General features: G+C 42.7%; 1 protein-coding gene across 1 annotated transcript; it reads left to right on the top strand.

The window, feature by feature from the left end:
• The first annotated feature begins 11406 nt into the window (after positions 1-11406).
• Positions 11407-13428, top strand: LOC138362803 (collagen alpha-1(IV) chain-like). Its single transcript, XM_069321365.1, has one exon. It carries the CDS (start codon positions 11407-11409, stop codon positions 13426-13428), a length of 2022 nt encoding a protein of 673 aa, XP_069177466.1.
• Positions 13429-20000: the final 6572 nt, after the last annotated feature.

The following is a 20000-nucleotide window of genomic DNA, read 5'->3' as shown; positions in this document are numbered from 1 at the left end:
ACCGTGGCTTGACTCAAGATAACAGGACACACCTCCGTGGCTTGACTCAAGATAATAGGACACCACCGTGGCTTGACTCAAGATAACAGGACACACCACCGTGGCTTGACTCAAGATAACAGGACACACCACCGTGACTTGACAATAGCGACGCTTGTCATACCACCGCAAGGTTATCACCGAGGATAACAAAAACATGTCACTGAGAGGTGACGACACAGAATAACAAGGAAGGCCCAGAGGCAGCCAAGCACCTTCGGCACGCACAAATTCTGATTGAAACCCTCGAGGAATCAAATCAGTTTGCCAGTAACACACAACATCGAGACCCCGTGGCAGCACGCACGCGAATCTCCACACACACACGCACGCACTTATGTGGTCACACGTAAGTAACTCACACATAAGAACAGTGCACGTGTAGAGGACCCTGTCGTGTGGTCACTGGAAAAGAGGAGGAGGGAGGGCGGCGTTCACAATTGAGAAGAAGTACAACAAATTCGAACCGAGAAAGAATCGGACCAAATTCACAGGGATCCAGTGAGCGTGAACTTCCGTCAGAGTTACAGGCGGAAAATTTCACAAGACAATTGCTGCCCCCAGAAGTTAAGACTAGGCGAGGTATATATATAGTTTTCATGTAAGTCTGGCCAGCAGACTTGAGTGAAAAGACATAAACACACACACACACACACACACACACACACACACACACACACACACACACACACACACACACACACACACACACACACACACACACACACCTCCCTCTTGCCTTCCAGTAATATTCTGAACAGTTTAATTATGTGAAAGTTTTCAGGTATGTCTGTTTTTCTTCATCTTCTTTCTACATCATCCATATTTTTACTTTCCAAGCATACAAAAAATATATATACATAAAGTGACACATATATAAAATCGGTTGACAGGTTGCTATTTCCGCGGCGCTATCTTATGTTATACCCATATACCTTTATATCTTATACCCTATAACATTATATGTAATACTACTATTATATCTTATACCATATACCATATTCTTATATTTGCCTCCATATCCTTCAAGAATCCTATTTTATATAACTCTTCAATTCCATTACTTAATATTTCTGTACTCGATCCTCCCACGAATCCTCTTTATTGCCCTCTAATATCGTCATATTTATCATTTCATTTCAAATTTTTCTATTACTTCAATAGAAATTTTTATATAAATCCTTCAATCATTTTGCCTAAAGCATTCCGTTACGTCATATAAATCCTTCTATAAATTTGTTCTATTGCTCACTCTCTCTCTCTCTCTCTCTCTCTCTCTCTCTCTCTCTCTCTCTCTCTCTCTCTCTCTCTCTCTCTCTCTCTCTCTCTCTCTCTCTCTCTCTCTCTATATATATATATATATAGTCTCCCATCAGCTCTTTTTTCTCTATTTCACTTTCTCTCTACGTCCTACCCAGCCATCTTGTCATTCTATCAAAAACGTCTCATGTGATGTTGCAAGAGGATCACGGCGTCTGGGAGCGAGGTCCCCGGGGGGCCACATTGACCACTGGCCGCCGGCAATGGCCAGTGAGATTACGTTCTCAACATTTGACACGACGCCATCAAGACTCCACACTCCACACTCACAAGGAAAAGTCTCTTATAATGGGTAACATATCATGTTTCTGGTCCTCTGCAGAGTGCATGGGGAAGTAGTGTATATATTTATATATATATATATATATATATATATATATATATATATATATATATATATATATATATGTCGTACCTAGTAGCCAGAACGCACTTCTCAGCCTACTATGCAAGGCCCGATTTGCCTAATAAGCCAAGTTTTCCTGAATTATTATATTTTCTCTAATTTTCTTCTTATGAAATGATAAAGCTACCCATTTCATTATGCATGAAGTCAATTTTTTTTATTGGAGTTAAAATTAACGTAGATATATGACCGAACCTAACCAACCCTACCTAACCTAACCTAACCTATCTTTATAGGTTAGGTTAGGTTAGGTGGCCGAAAAAGTTAGGTTAGGTAAGGTTAGGTAGGTTAGGTAGTCGAAAAACAATTAATTCATGAAAACTTGGCTTATTAGGCAAATTGGGCCTTGTATAGTAGGCTGAGAAGTGCGTTCTGGCTACTAGGTACGACATATATATATATATATATATATATATATATATATATATATATATATATATATATATATATATATATATATATATATATATACATATATATATATATATATATATATATATATATATATATATATATATATATATATATATATATATATATATATATATGTGTGTGATTTCTGTGTGTACGCGCATGTAATCAAGGAATCCTGCGCAGCACTAGAGACAAGAAGAGTGCTATAGTGAGTCCTGATATCGTAATTATAACATTAACTTCATACTGCTTGCTGTTATCCCAGAGGCTAGTAGAACCACCATAGGGTGGTTCCTAATATATATATATATATATATATATATATATATATATATATATATATATATATATATATATATATATATATATATATATATGACAGTGTCAGACCACAAAGGAATAATTGAATTATTACTTAAGTACTTTCGTATTATTAAATACGAAAGTACTTAAGGAAATTCCTGTTTCAGTAGAAGAAATCACCGAAATAAGGGCCACTGCCTCTTGAAGATCAGCGTGCGAATGGAACTGACGAGAACAAAGAAGCAATAGTAACAACAGGATCTGTTCAGAAGCCAGCAAGAGAACGGAAGAACCAAGACATACAAAATCATGGATAGAATAAGGAAGAAACATGATAGTTCTCCGTCTTATCAGAAAACGGACGTTGACGTGGCTTTACAAGAATGTAAAAACATCAATGCTATGTACTCTCATAAACCCAATGTGCCTTCTTGTATATAAATAGATAAATCACCAACAGAAAACGAACGTTAAGCATGATTTTAGGTGGATGTATATAATGGATCACTAAACCTGTTCTTTCATTTATTCTCATGTTCTTAAGTGTTCCCAAGAAACAGAACATTACAGATCGACTACTTAAAAATATAAACCATATAAAACAAACTCCTTACACTGGACAGCTTGCACATATGTCAACATAAAAAAAAATCAGGGGAGAAAAAGAAGAAAATAAGAGAATAACATTAATGTGGGATTTGATAAGAGATGTGGAAGTGGACTCAAAGAAAACATTAAGTTGAGGTAAACACTTAATAAATATTCAAGAATCCTTCCTATGTATTATCTCACTCTCCTTCCCTACCCCCTTCCTCCCTCATTCCTACCCTCTCCTTCCCTCTCACTTCCTCTCTTCCCTCCCCGACCCGGCGACGTAGGTATAGACTATAAAGGAACCTTCATATAGCGTGCAGGTGGTGGTGGTGATAGACCTCACAATATATTCCATTAAGAGAGCGGTGTGAGATCAGACGGACGACGGCTGGTAATCAAGACATTCCTTCTCCCTCCTTCCCTTCTCTCTCACATTATACTCTGCCCCCCCCCCTGCCTCAAGTCTTATTACTATAACTGATGGATGACGCACGCACACACACACACACACACACACACACACACACACACACACACACACACACACACACACACACACACACACACACACACGCCACAGAGATATTAGAAAGAACTTTTTTAATGTCAGAGTGGTTGACAAATGGAATCCACTAGGCAGTGATGTGGTGGAGGCTGACTCCATACTCACTTTCAAGTGTAGATATGATAGAGCCCAATAGGCTCAGGAACCTGTACACCTTTTGATTGACAGTTGAGAGGCGGGACCAAAGAGCCAGAGCTCAATCCCCGCAAGCACAATTAGGTGAGTACAATTAGGTGAGTACACACATGTAATTATATATATAAATTATGATTATAAAAATATTGGAAAATGAATGGTTTGCTGAATCACCAAGAATGTTCGGAAGGTTGGGAGGACAGGAGCTAAGTTCTTCCCTGGAAGCAATGTTGGCTGCGTACACCTTGGTGAGTACTCCGGCTTGAACGTCTTCGTTTAAATACGCTATTCTAAGTTCTTCTTATCACGGCAGTTATTCTGGAGAAATTGTGCTTATAAGCAATACATTGCTTCAGTAATGGCTCCTTTGACTTCCGGTTCCTTGCAATTGCAAAATGTGAAATCTTTTTCATTTTGAACGGTGCAGTTTTTGATTGTTTAGAGTTCTTTTATCGCCCAACTCCCACATGTTGTAACTTTTTGCACTGCTGACCTTTCGTCCCTAGTTTATTGTCTGTTTGTTATCTATATTTGTCTCTTTCTCAATTTAACAAACTGACCTACTGTCTCTGTCTATTCTCCCTTGCACACTCCTTCCCACCCCTCTCTCTCTCTCTCACTCTCTCTCTCTCTCTCTCTCTCTCTCTCTCTCTCTCTCTCTCTCTCTCTCTCTCTCTCTTTTTCTCTGTTTCTAATAATACATATAGTACAATTAATACAAACTCGTTCGAAAAGTCAGTAAAGCATAGAGAAAAAAGTTAAAGTATTTAGCTACTGGAAGATGACTATATTTTTCACAGAGGAGAGACTGTATACAAGAAGGTCAACTCAACAGCCGCACAAGGGAATATAAGGCGGGGAGATGCCCTTCTTAACCCCCTGATGCAACCACCACAAATATGAACTATCTCATGTGAATAGTATTTGATGGTTTGGTGTTTCATTGGTGCCTCGGTTCCTGTTGGTGCCTCGGTTCCTGTTGGTGCCTCGGTTCCTGTTGGTGCCTCGGTTCCTGTTGGTGCCTCGGTTCCTGTTGGTGCCTCGGTTCCTGTTGGTGCCTCGGTTCCTGTTGGTGCCTCGGTTCCTGTTGGTGCCTCGGTTCCTGTTGGTGCCTCGGTTCCTGTTGGTGCCTCGGTTCCTGTTGGTGCCTCGGTTCCTGTTGGTGCCTCGGTTCCTGTTGGTGCCTCGGTTCCTGTTGGTGCCTCGGTTCCTGTTGGTGCCTCGGTTCCTGTTGATGCCTCGGTTCCTGTTGGTGCCTCAGTTCCTGCTGGTGCCTGGCTTCATATTGTTGCTTGTTAAATTTTAGTAATCAGAAAATCTTTGACCAGCAGATAACAGAACACACGCAGGAAACCAGCAGATAACAGACGCAGGAAACCAACTGCTCCTAATACATCTTTAACCACAATTATAACTCTTTAACAACCCATTATGACTTTAATAACACATTATAACTCTCTAACCACCCATTATAAATCTAACTACCCATTATAACTAACTACCTATTTTAACTAACTACCCATAATCAATCTCTAACCACCCATTATAATTCTCAAACCACCCATTATAACTCAACCCACTGCAACTCCCTATAACCACCTTTACATCCGCCGAACAACGCTTTGATCTAACTCAATTATATTTGCCTCAAGCTCCCGCCCGTCCATCTATCCAATCAACTTTTGTTTTACTTTCCTCTGTAATAATTGTCGAGTTAGAATCAGTAACACAACTTTGGCCCCAAGAGTGATAGTCTCGGAGATGGCGCTTTGTCGACCGTCTTATTTCTTGACTTCATAGCCCCAAGCGACTCACTGGAGGGGATTCTGCGTAACCTGAAGCATACAGAGCTACGCAACCGACCTAAGTTACCTAGGCCTATGCTCATTAGTCTGAGAGCGGCAGTTTAACAGTGATTTTAATTTCACGATGGCACCGAAATTTCGACGCTTGATCGATAGTGTGAAAATTGTGGTGCATTAAGTGAGAGGACAGGTTAATGGAATTGTGGGATCCATTGGATTGAAATTTTGTTTTTCTACCTTGACAGTGATTGAGGTGGTCGGGGGAGGTTGTCTCACGACGAGTCGTGGTTGGTGCTGAGTGCTGGATGCCGGAAACTACAGATGAGTGGATCTGAAGTATATCTTTACCGGGAGGAAGCAGTAACTGGCCCTGGGGAAGGAAGCCCTCGCTCTCTGGGAGTTGGGGTGCTCATGCACCCAGTTCTCTCATTTGCCACAACGTACAAAATCCACTGTCCTAACCTAACCAAAAAAGAAAACCCAAGCCACCCACCTAACCTATGTATAGAACACGTCGATTTTTGTGTTGGGTTTTAATAATATATGTAGTTTTATTTTTGCCCAACCACTTAGGCTGGACGGTAGAGCGACGGTCTCGTTTCATGCAGGTCGGCATGAACCGGCGTTCAATCCCCGACCATCCAAGTGGTTGGGCACCATTCCTTCCCCCCGTCCCATCCCATATCCTTATCGTGACCCCTTCCAAGAATGATATAAACGTAATGGCTTAGCACTCTCTTCTGATAGTTCTCTTTCCATCTTGACTTTCATTGATTGTCTTTTGCAGCTTAATATTTGAATCTGACCTATTATATCTTGACTTTTGTATCCAGGTATCTACATGAAGGTGCCACCGTGGGTTCCAGCGAGGCTTCCAGACTATGACCCTGCGCCACCCACTTCCTGGAGGAGGTCACCTGTCACCCGCTCACAGGAAAGCCACACACACATCAAACCCATGACCTTCCATCTTGTAATGAAATGACAGCAGTGTTGAGGAGGAGGAGGCCGTGGCTGACTCTACCATCCACAGCATCCGACCCAACCAAACGCTCCATCATGATTATTCACGACCCTCGACCCCCGACCAGTTTGTCCAGAGTGTTGTATATGCTTCCCAGGTCGCTCATAGCCGCCTCACTCATCTTACTGGTGGTGAAAGGTGGCGTGGCCACCAGATGGACGCTCTGACTGACACACAACAAACTGAAAGCTTAAGTTATTATCCTAAACCAACTCAATGGAAGACTCACTCTGATCCATTTGTTAAGCTTATTATTGTTATTATTATGATTTTCTATTAGGTATCAACTATATTTACTTCTGTCACATAAACACTACATACAGGGTGAGGCTTGACCCATCTGTGTCCCACTCTACATATGACCACTTGCCTCGATTTCACGAGTGTCTATATGTTGAGACAATATACCCACTGTCTAAATGTTGAGATATCATGCTGCAGATTCAATCGAGGAATGAATGATCGCTGGTTCAGTGATATCATCCCTACACACACGTCCCCCCTCCCCTCCTCCCCGGTAGTAATGATAACACATGTATGCTTGTATGCGACTATGATCATTACCCGGCTCAATACAAGTACTGGGACATGTAGAGATATATCCTCATATACTGCCCGGAAACACATGGGCATTTACAGAGACGAATGCTCCAAGATGGGGCCAACTACCCTAACTTCAAGACTGTTAATGAACCACAAGACAGTCGACCCCCACGCCAATCTCGCTTCACCTTGCTCAACGACATCGCTCCATTAGCGATTACTCATTAATCACCTCATTCGCATTTGGAACACGTTCTCACAAACAAACAGACACTGGAGAAAGCGAGCCGACTGACCAAATGATTACTCCGGCTCACTATTGGCTTGGTTTCTCGATTGTCTATTTGTTGCGAGAGCGTGATCCAAATGCGAATGAGGTGATTAACGATTGATCACTGATGGAGTGATGAGACAAATGCTGGGATCAGTCTTATACTGATCCTGTATAATCTGATCCTGATCCTTATACTGTTCTGAGGTAAGACAACACAGTCTTGGGTCCGAGCAAACGAGTCACAGAGTAGAGGTAGACATGCATGAACAGATACAGATAGTAGTAGATACATGTCTACTACTAGTAGATATGTAGTATATACATATCTACTACTAGTAGATATGTAGTAGATACATATCTACTACATATACATAGATATGTATCATAGTAGATACATATCTACTACATATACATAGATATGTATCATAGTAGATACATATCTACTACATATACATAGATATGTATCATAGTAGATACATATCTACTACATATACATAGATATGTATCATAGTAGATACATATCTACTACATATACATAGATATGTATCATAGTAGATACATATCTACTAAGTTTTTGTCATACACAGACAAAAACAAGGAGAGAGTTAGATATACGTAAAGATTCTAACAGACAAAAGGAAACTTGAAGACAAACAGGACTCGGCCTAAACGAAGCACGAGAAAGAATGAAAAGATGGAGAGAAAAAGACAAAAAAAGAGAAGAATGTATATTAACTGTTAGACAATTATTTCTCATTTACCTTCTTACTAGCCTCCTCATATCTCTCTCTCTCTCGGCCTCCACTCTCACCCCCTCTCTCACTACCACTCTCTATCCAGTCTCTCTCTCCCTCACCTCTCCCTCACCTCTCCCTCCCTCCATCTCTCTGGTACCGCCACTTCTCCCTCTCCTGCGGCCTTTATTGCCACCTTTTAATACTCTTGACGTTCATCTCAGCGTATATTTCCTTCTGCCTGGGGCTTCATCTTTGTCTTTTCTGGCCTTTTATGTTGAAGACCTTTTTAGCTTTTTATCTGATTGTTCTGTATAAATTATCAACATAATCTTCCAATGTCTTTGTCTTTTTTATCATATTTGTCTTTCATAATATTTTATTCACTCTTTTTACTCTTCCGCTCTTTCTCCTGGTTCTAATTCATCAATGAGTGTTAGTCATCACAAGCTAAAGCACCCGGAGTTGGTTGGGTGATTAACAAGGGTCACATCTCCACTACTCACACACACACCCTACACCTTCACTATCATAGCCAGCCCTCCCGTGTCCCCCGGGGTCCTCCCAGAATCAGAATTCCGTGGGTTATGTCTTCAGACACACGCGTTATCTCACAGTAACCACCACCCACCCCCCCTTTCCTGTTTATGAATGAAGAACTCTTTACACATTACTCACATATGCCGACGTTGAACATTTGAACAGGGCTTCGATTGATTGATTGATGAAGATTAAGCCACCTAAAAGGTGGCACGGGCATGAATAGCCCGTAAGTGGTGGCCCTTTGGAGCCATTACCAGTATCAAGAGCTGATACTGGAGATCTGTGGAGGTGCAACTGCACCCTGCGTGACGGGAGATGTCTCCCGTGCTAAATGCTTCACTTATATACTGTAGGTGAGGCATTACAGTACGTAAGTACCTCACCTCCATCTTCCCTACACCTTTTCTCACCTCCATCTTCCCATCAATTTAATTTACAATCGTTTTCTCGTGTTTTAATGTTATTTAAATCGTTTAGAAGTTTTACAAGCATGATATAATCCATCAAACAGCTTGTATTCATAATGAAATATTACTGATTGTGTCTACATTCTTGTTTTATCTGAGTTCATTTTACCATTGTGTATTGGGTTACTTCCATAAATTCTTATATTTAATATTTAGCATGGAATTGTGATAAATGCTTTGGTTGAAAAAGATGTACTCTGTACATCATAATCAATTATATTTGTATTCATATATATATATATATATATATATATATATATATATATATATATATATATATATATATATATATATATATATATATATATATATATATATATATATGCGGAAAATCCACAGAGAAATATGAAATGAGGTGAATTTTCTCTGTGGATTTTGAAATGAGGTGAATTTTCTCTGTGGATTTTGAAATGAGGTGAATTTTCTCTGTGGATTTTCCGCATAAAATGATCAGTGTTTTGTGATCGTCAATTGCATATATATATATATATATATATATTCCTGTTAATATGGGAGAACTCTGTGTCTATGCTTAATGCACAACTTGCCTAAACACCGCAAGAGAGATTATACAACCTTAGAACACTTTCCCACTAAGATTCCCACAAGATTCTAAGGTTGTATAATCTCTCTTGCGGTGTTTAGGCAAGTTGTGCATTAAGCATAGACACAGAGTTCTCCCATATTAACAGGAATTTGATGAAAGAAAGTGAGTAGCCCCTCACTATGCTCTAGTTGCCCTTGGGAGGTGGTGATCTTTGGGGGTGAAATACTCCGAAATTACCATCTCTTTTAAGGGTCTGAGCTGTGGTGCAGTGGGTTAAAGGCTTACTAGTTATGCCAGTTGCTGTAAGGCTTCTGTGCTGGCTAGGGTTCGAATCTGCTGGTGGGAAAGTGTTCTAAGGTTGTATATATATATATATATATATATATATATATATATATATATATATATATATATATATATATATATATATATATATATATATATATATATATATATATGTGTATATATATATTTATTTATTTATCTATTTATTTATTTATTTATTTATTTATTTATTTATTTATTTATTTATTTATTAAGAGAGAACACAAATCGTTCACAAGTTATAAATGAAACAACAAAAAGTCACAACACATCTTAAATAAAGTCTGGTTCCGACTATGTGCACAGAAAGAATTCCACATGCATAAGACCAGGAGGCATGGCAGGATGTGCAGAATATCCCCGTTGAAGATCAGAGGTGCAATAGGCTCTCTGAGAGAGAGAGCCTATTAGCGTTAAGGGTCCAGGAGTTTTCAAGACACACCCTCCACCCATAAGGAGCATAATAGGCCGCCAGACCTCTCATGCTGTTCAAACGAGAACTAGTTAAACACCTGCAAAAAGTATACCTGATCAACCAGGCTGTGATTCGTCCGTCAGGTTGCGAGCAGCCGCGTCTTAACAGCCTGGTTGACCCGACCACCAACCACGAGGCTGTGATGATACTCAAGTTCAAGTATGTTTATTGTAAATAAAGGTAACCACGTCGAGTCTTAAATTAAAGTTACAAATGTGCCTTTAACGTCTATTTACTCTTATAGACTAAATTAATAGATTATATTAATTACAATTTGGATATGATCCAAATTCTGCCAATGTATATAGTGCACTTACCCATAAACTCTTTCCAGGAAAACGTAATGGTTTGAATGCCTTCTAAATTCAGTTAACTTGAACGCACTCAAAGGGCTTGTGCAACTTTTAGAGCTAACCAAATTTTGCATCAAAGCAGTCTCGTGAGATCCTCTGATTAGTTTCCTAGAGACATTTTCAGCCGGGCAGGGAAGGCAGTCAACCTCTTTATTGACCATGAGTTGCAAGACCTTTATTTGTCTGAAGATTGGTAGGTTAAACCGTCTTATTGGACCAAGTTTTTTTTTTTTTAAGAAGGTGGACTGCTTCCTCCTTTTTGGCTAGAGACAAACATACAACCACAGCCTATTAAGCAGTGTTAAAGTGTTCACGGTTCATGTTAGATACAGACAGATACTAGATTCCTGGCAATCAGTTTCCTCCCACTTGGATACCAGGCTCATTCTTGATAATTTTATCACACTGAGTAATCGATAAACACATTTCCATCACAATATTGATCAGATGTAAGCTAGATTCCTATCACTATATTGATCAGAAGCAAACGATTGACTGAAACCCATTTGACGAGAAGAACACTACTTGCTATTGGTCAAAGATGAGAACACCAACGTTCCTGAGTAACGTTCCCGAGGCAACGTTCTCGGGACAACGTTCTCGGGACAACGTTCCCGGGACAACGTTCCCGGGACAACGTTCTCGGGACAACGTTCCCGGGACAACGTTCTCGGGACAACGTTCTCGGAGCAACGTTCCCGGGACAACGTTCCCTGGGCAATGTTCCCGGGACAACGTTCTCGGGACAACGTTCCCGGGACAACGTTCTCGGGACAACGTTCCCTGGGCAACGTTCCCGGGACAACGTTCCCTGGGCAACGTTCCCGGGACAACGTTCTCGGGACAACGTTCCCGGGACAACGTTCTCGGGACAACGTTCCCTGGGCAACGTTCCCGGGACAACGTTCCCTGGGCAACGTTCCCGGGACAACGTTCTCGGGACAACGTTCCCGGGACAACGTTCCCGGGACAACGTTCCCTGGGCAACGTTCCCGGGACAACGTTCCCTGGGCAACGTTCCCGGGACAACGTTCCCTGGGCAACGTTCCCTGGGCAACGTTCCCGGGACAACGTTCTCGGGACAACGTTCCCTGGGCAACGTTCCCGGGACAACGTTCCCTGGGCAACGTTCCCGGGACAACGTTCTCGGGACAACGTTCCCGGGACAACGTTCTCGGGACAACGTTCCCTGGGCAACGTTCCCGGGACAACGTTCCCTGGGCAACGTTCCCGGGACAACGTTCTCGGGACAACGTTCCCGGGACAACGTTCTCGGGACAACGTTCCCGGGACAACGTTCTCGGGACAACGTTCCCTGGGCAACGTTCCCGGGACAACGTTCCCTGGGCAACGTTCCCGGGACAACGTTCTCGGGACAACGTTCCCGGGACAACGTTCCCGGGACAACGTTCCCTGGGCAACGTTCCCGGGACAACGTTCCCTGGGCAACGTTCCCGGGACAACGTTCCCTGGGCAACGTTCCCTGGGCAACGTTCCCGGGACAACGTTCTCGGGACAACGTTCCCTGGGCAACGTTCCCGGGACAACGTTCCCTGGGCAACGTTCCCGGGACAACGTTCTCGGGACAACGTTCCCGGGACAACGTTCTCGGGACAACGTTCCCTGGGCAACGTTCCCGGGACAACGTTCCCTGGGCAACGTTCCCGGGACAACGTTCTCGGGACAACGTTCCCGGAACAACGTTCCCGGGACAACGTTCCCTGGGCAACGTTCCCGGGACAACGTTCCCTGGGCAACGTTCCCGGGACAACGTTCCCTGGGCAACGTTCCCGGGACAACGTTCTCGGGACAACGTTCCCGGGACAACGTTCCCGGGACAACGTTCCCTGGGCAACGTTCCCGGGACAACGTTCCCTGGGCAACGTTCCCTGGGCAACGTTCCCTGGGCAACGTTCCCGGGACAACGTTCTCGGGACAACGTTCCCTGGGCAACGTTCCCGGGACAACGTTCCCTGGGCAACGTTCCCGGGACAACGTTCTCGGGACAACGTTCCCGGGACAACGTTCTCGGGACAACGTTCCCTGGGCAACGTTCCCGGGACAACGTTCCCTGGGCAACGTTCCCGGGGCAACGTTCCCTGGGCAACGTTCCCTGGGCAACGTTCCCTGGGCAACGTTCCCTGGGCAACGTTCCCTGGGCAACGTTCCCTGGACAACGTTCCCTGGACAACGTTTCCTGGGCAACGTTCCCGGGGCAACGTTCCCTGGACAACGTTCCCTGGGCAACGTTCCCTGGACAACGTTCCCTGGGCAACGTTCCCGGGGCAACGTTCCCTGGACAACGTTCCCTGGGCAACGTTCCCGGGGCAACGTTCCCTGGGCAACGTTCCCTGGGCAACGTTCCCTGGGCAACGTTCCCTGGGCAACGTTCCCTGGGCAACGTTCCCGGGGCAACGTTCCCTGGGCAACGTTCCCTGGGCAACGTTCCCTGGGCAACGTTCCCTGGGCAACGTTCCCTGGGCAACGTTCCCTGGGCAACGTTCCTGGGGCAACGTTCCCTGGGCAACGTTCCCTGGGCAACGTTCCCTGGGCCAAAAAGTAAAGAACTTCCAATTATGAAGAAGACAAAACAGAATAGGAAAAATGAAGAAGGGAATCGAGGAAAAGCAGAAATAATACGAGGAGGGGAAAGCTTGAGAAAAAAGAAGGGGAAGGAGGAAGAGATTGAGATCTAGGAACAGTAAGAGGATAAGAAGGAAGAGAAGGAGGAGGAGGAGAGGGAATGGAGGATGGAAGAGAAGGAAGAAATGTGGGAGAATGGATGGGAATTATCAGCAGAAAAACTTGTAAGGGATCAGAATAAGGATTTGGGATGGCCCCGGGGGGGGGGGGGGATGATGGTGTGTGTGTGTGTGTGTGTGTGTGTGTGTGTGTGTGTGTGTGTGTGTGTGTGTGTGTGTGTGTGTGTGTGTGTGTGTGTATATATATATATATATATATATATATATATATATATATATATATATATATGTATATATATATATATATATATATATATATATATATATATATATATATATGTATATATATATATATATATATATATATATATATATATATATATATATATATATATATATATATGTGTGTGTGTGAGCAAAAATATATTCGCCATAGGGAGTGTACTATTCCTATTAATCATTTCACAATATTCTTGGCACAAATAGCTCTCTGAGAACCTACAGGTAAGGGGCCCAGCAGCATGGGGGGGAAGAGACTGCAAGCGGCATATCTTTGTTATCATCTGGTCCCTACAAAAGTTGGACCATCCACAACTGAGCTATTAAGTTCCCTCGAGGCAGGGTTCTTCCCCGGCGCTTTGATCCGTTGGCCAACAAAGAGCATCAAAGAGGTGGGGAAAGGCCTCGCACTTGCTTCCGTCCAAGGCAAGTCATCAGTGGCGAGTCTCACCTTCTTAACGCTCGCCTTCAACGCGTCTTTGTAGTGTTCCTCTTCTTTTCTTCCCCCGTTATATCCTTGTGTTCGTTGCCAGCGCCCGGATAATTGGAATTTATGACGCGCTCAAAGATGATTTTTGCGACGTTTTTCTCCGTAAATATTCTTTGGTATGTCTTGCGGTTTGTTAAGAAAGAATGAGGACTTCAAGACGTGTTTTTTAATGTTTGTGTCGCTTCTTGATACTTAGCTCGTTCTGACCATGTGACCAGTGTCACGCCGGAAGTGGTTTCACATAACCAGGGACCTTCATACATCAAGCCTTTACACAATTTACGAAACCTGTTCATCCTTCCATAATACTGGCTACATTGTTTCCATATAATAAACCTTTTACAAGCCTCCAAACCTCACAACCCAAGGATATGATAAGATGTACATATGATATATATGTATAAGAAGATCTTCTTATTCTTATGTATCTTCTTATATATAATAAGAAGATGTACAGGTTCCGCAAAGTGGTTGCTTAAATGATTGATGACTACTGGTCATGACGTCCGAGGATGCGTCAATATTGTGGTGCTTTTCATTTAACCAAAACACCCGAATTTTGACGTTGTGACCGACAGCGACTTAGCTTGGATTAATTAGATCATAATTAGATTGAGTTAGTTTAGATTAGGTTAGGTTAGGTTAGTTTAGGTTAGTGTAAGTTAGGTTAATAATAATGCCACTAATCCTTGTCGACCTGTTTATATATATATATATATATATATATATATATATATATATATATATATATATATATATATATATATATATATATATATATATATATATATATATATATATATAGTTGTGCAATAATTGGCTCAATACCCATTGTTTCTGTTCTGTCTTGTGTTGATACTTTTAATACCCTATTAATATCCCCTCTTGTTCTGTCTTGTGTTAATGCCACATCACCCCTCCCACCTCACTCAAATGTAGATATAAAATCAGAGATACGTAAGTTCTAATCAGTTGTGTATCTGTGAAGTCTTTGAAAATGTAATAAGTTTTACGAAACGCGCCCGTGTCGCGTCAAGTCAACACCAGCAATCAACAGCCAAATATATTATATATATATATATATATATATATATATATATATATATATATATATATATATATATATATATATATATATATATATATATATATATATATATATATATATATATATATATATGAAATGACCTGAGTAGGTTTAAGCAGGGATTTAGCTGTTGTGTTGTAGTGTGTTGACAGGTGTTGTCCCGTCTTGTGTTGTGAGGTTGACAGGTGTTGTCCCGTCTTGTGTTGTGGGGTTGACAGGTGTTGTTCCGTCTTGTGTTGTGGGGGTTGACAGGTGTTGTCCCGTCTTGTGTTGTGGGGATCACAGGTGTTGTCCCGTCTTGTGTTGTGGGGTTGACAGGTGTTGTCCCGTCTTGTGTTGTGAGGTTGACAGGTGTTGTCCCGTCTTGTGTTGTGGGGTTGACAGGTGTTGTCCCGTCTTGTGTTGTGGGGTTGACAGGTGTTGTCCCGTCTTGTGTTGTGGGGTTGACAGGTGTTGTCCCGTCTTGTGTTGTGAGGTTGACAGGTGTTGTCCCGTCTTGTGTTGTGGGGTTGACAGGTGTTGTCCCGTCTTGTGTTGTGGGGTTGACAGGTGTTGTCCCGTCTTGTGTTGTGGGGTTGACAGGTGTTGTCCCGTCTTGTGTTGTGAGGTTGACAGGTGTTGTCCCGTCTTGTGTTGTGGGGTTGACAGGTGTTGTTCCGTCTTGTGTTGTGGGGGTTGACAGGTGTTGTCCCGTCTTGTGTTGTGGGGATCACAGGTGTTGTCCCGTCTTGTGTTGTGGGGTTGACAGGTGTTGTCCCGTCTTGTGTTGTGGGGTTGACAGGTGTTTCCCGTCTTGTGGGGTTGACAGGTGTTGTCCCGTCTTGTGTTGTGGGGTTGACAGGTGTTGTCCCGTCTTGTGTTGTGGGGTTGACAGGTGTTGTCCCGTCTTGTGTTGTGGGGTTGACAGGTGTTGTTCCGTCTTGTGTTGTGGGGGTTGACAGGTGTTGTCCCGTCTTGTGTTGTGGGGATCACAGGTGTTGTCCCGTCTTGTGTTGTGGGGTTGACAGGTGTTGTCCCGTCTTGTGTTGTGGGGTTGACGGGTGTTGTCCCGTCTTGTGTTGTGGGGTTGACAGGTGTTGTCCCGTCTTGTGTTGTGGGGTTGACAGGTGTTGTCCCGTCTTGTGTTGTGGGGTTGACAGGTGTTGTCCCGTCTTGTGTTGTGGGGTTGACAGGTGTTGTCCCGTCTTGTGTTGTGGGGTTGACAGGTGTTGTTCCGTCTTGTGTTGTGGGGGTTGACAGGTGTTGTCCCGTCTTGTGTTGTGGGGATCACAGGTGTTGTCCCGTCTTGTGTTGTGGGGTTGACAGGTGTTGTCCCGTCTTGTGTTGTGAGGTTGACAGGTGTTGTCCCGTCTTGTGTTGTGGGGTTGACAGATGTTGTCCCGTCTTGTGTTGTGGGGGTTGACAGGTGTTGTCCCGTCTTGTGTTGTGGGGTTGACAGGTGTTGTCCCGTCTTGTGTTGTGGGGTTGACAGGTGTTGTCCCGTCTTGTGTTGCCACGCATCACACCAAGAAGCAAGAGATGCAGACGGCAAGTCACAACAACGTAGCTGAACATTTGACACGTGTTCTATACATCTGAACAGAAAGAATGTGACGACGTTTCGGTCCGTACTGGAGCAAATTCGCGTCGTTTGACCGAAACGTCGCCACCTGCTTTCTTTTCAGATGTGTGGGCCGGGTGCGCGAGAAATGAAGAGATGGGTGGTATTCTGTGAAGGGAGAGAGAGAGGACCTAATCCTTGACGGGTGGCGTGGGTGTTGTTCTTGACAGGTGATGCGGGTCTCGCGCTTGACAGTATCCACCAAAAACTTGATCAACCTTCCCTGAGTGGGTAGCATTTTCACCGTTCTCTTGCTACTGTCCCTCTGTCTTATGCTGGATTGTATCTAGGGAACTGCAGTGCCGGTCTTCAGGTCGTGAAGATCACTGCTACCCTCGTGCTCTGTTCTTAATACCTTAATGCCATCAAACTGGCACTGAGCTCTGCTTGGGTTATGGAGGCGTCGTTCTCAATCACTGCCTTTTCATTTTCGTTAAGAGAGGCATTGTTACTAGTTACAGTGTACGCTGCTCTAGTGCTCCCATTAGTGTCATTAGCAGATCCATCAATGTAAATTGAAATTGAAATAAGTTTATTGAGGTAAAATACACACAAAGGGATGAGGTAGCTCAAGCTATTCTCACCCCGTTCAGTACATCGTGTTAATACATACATATAAACACCATTAGTGTAGATTTATTCTAATTCATTTCCTGCCTCTCTATTAATTTCCTCGAGATACATATGTCTCATTTCTTGAGGTAACATACTGGACTTACGGGTGGTGGACCATGCAAGATTACCATTTATAGGTGACATCCCATACGTTTGATCTTACATGATGTCTCGTCCCAGGAAGCTGACATTCTTGCAAGCATGAACACACACATGCTTGCTCAGGCGGGTCAAGTTCTTCGAGAAAGGGTTCTGATCGATCTTGCCAAAAAAACTATTTTTTTTCCTCCTGTAATTAGTGGAGGACTCAAGTGTTTGCTTGATAGTGTTACAACAGTGGAGATCTGCGGCACTCTCAATACCAAGCTTAGCATTCAGTTCCTGAATCCGGGTTTTTAATGCTAGAAATAACTCGATTCTTTTAATAGATTTGATGTTTTGGCTGCTTTTGGTACTCTTAAGTAAATTCTCTTTGTATATACAGCAATAAGTGGGATACATCTCCAGGTATATATGTATACTTTTCCATTGAATTTTTTTAAAAAAAGCTTAGTATAAATTTTTTATTTTAAAGCTACTGAAAATATGTTACTACTAATAGGTGTATAACACATAATTACATTTTCCAGGTAACTTTGCGAGCGTTGATGAGGAAAGAAACGCTGATTTAAGGAATAAACGAGAATATTCTGACAAAACCCAGTAACAAAGACAAGTGTGGCATTAGTAGGGACCAAAAGCACGATAAAACACACATAAACGATGTTTGGCGAGACATGATCACTACATATAAAATTCTCAGGTGAACTGAGAATTTTCAGGGTAGATAAAGACAAATTATTTAACACGGGTGACACTCGCACAAGAAGATATAGGTGGAAGATGAGTAACCAAATAAGCCTCAGAGATATGATAATTTGGTTTTCAGTGTCAGAGTAGTTAACAGATGGAATAATGCATTAGGCAGTGATGTGGTGGAGGCTGACTCCATACACAGTTTCAAATGTAGATATGATAGAGCCCAGTAGGCTCAAGAATCTGTACACCAGTTGATTGACAGTTGAGAGGCGGGACCAAAGAGCCAAAGCTCAACCCCCGCAAGCACAATTAGGAGAGTATAATTAGGTGAGTACACACATCAGAGATATGCCACTAGGCTAGTCCCAAAACTAAGAGGCATAAGTTATGAGGACAGACTACGTGAACTGCACCTCACGTCGCTGGAAGACAGAAGAGCTAGGGGAGACATGATCACCACATACAAAATTCTCAGGGGAATTGACAGGGTGGACAAGGATGGATTATTTAACACGGGTGGTACACGAACAAGGGGACACAGGTGGAAACTTAGTACCCAGATGAGCCACAGAGACGCTAGAAAGAACTTTTTCAGTGTCAGAGTAATTAATAAATGGAATGCACTAGGAAGTGATGTGGTGGAGGCTGACTCCATACACAGTTTCAAATGTAGATATGACAGAGCCCAGTAGGCTCAGGAACCTGTACACCAGTTGATTGACAGTTGAGAGGCGGGACTAAAGAGCCAAAGCACAACCCCCGCAAGCACAAATAGGTGAGTACAAATAGATGAGTACACACACACGCACGAACAACGTCTGGCTTTGTAAGCTGACTAGATGCCCACATTAGGAGAGCCAGCCAGCAAGCCATCCCGGGCTCCACGGTGATGTAAGCCGAGATGCCACGTCCTCCACAATACGGAAATGCTATTTAGTGCTCCCCGGAGACTGTCTGGGCCCCATGTAACGTGTGTGGAATCCTCTTCACTCACACACTCCAGGGTTAATTCAATCTAACTCCGTGCCCGAGCACAAGTTAGGCATCTGTGTTGTAAGTCAAGTTTTCTCATGCATAAACTGCTGTTGATATTATATATACATATTTCTTATAACAGCATTGGTTGTTTATCTTGTGAACTCACAGGGGAGGTACACAAAGAGATAAGACAGTACAAGCCTTCGTGAGTATTTCAAGATATTCTACTCTTGCGAATGTCTTAAAACACAGACGAAACTTGGAATAACTCGTTATTCCAAGTTTACATATGTGTATGTATATCTATATAGATAAAAATGTAATGTTCGTTTGTTGAAAATCGCTAAATCTCTGAATAAACCTTCACCGATTGCTTTGAAATTTTCACACAACGTTCCATTTGCGTCCGAACAGGTTTTTATATACATATTATATAGATGTCACGTCTGTGACGGAAAAAAAACATTTTTTTTTAAAGAAAAAACTGTTTTTCACGTGTTTTTCATGTGAGGGAAATCTACAAAATCCCTTTTTCGATTGCTTTTAAATTTTGACACAACGTTTTATTCGAATAGGCGCGTGTTTT

The sequence above is a fragment of the Procambarus clarkii genome, chromosome 9 (assembly GCF_040958095.1).
Source record: "Procambarus clarkii isolate CNS0578487 chromosome 9, FALCON_Pclarkii_2.0, whole genome shotgun sequence".
In the NCBI taxonomy this organism is placed as follows: Eukaryota; Metazoa; Arthropoda; class Malacostraca; order Decapoda; family Cambaridae; genus Procambarus; species Procambarus clarkii.
The sequence above is the reverse complement of the archived record's forward strand: the minus strand, read 5'-3'. Positions and strand labels throughout refer to the sequence as shown.

Bases quoted from the DNA above. Each gene is read 5' to 3' on its own strand.
- LOC138362803 (XM_069321365.1), top strand. From the start codon at position 11,407: ATGAGAACACCAACGTTCCTGAGTAACGTTCCCGAGGCAACGTTCTCG.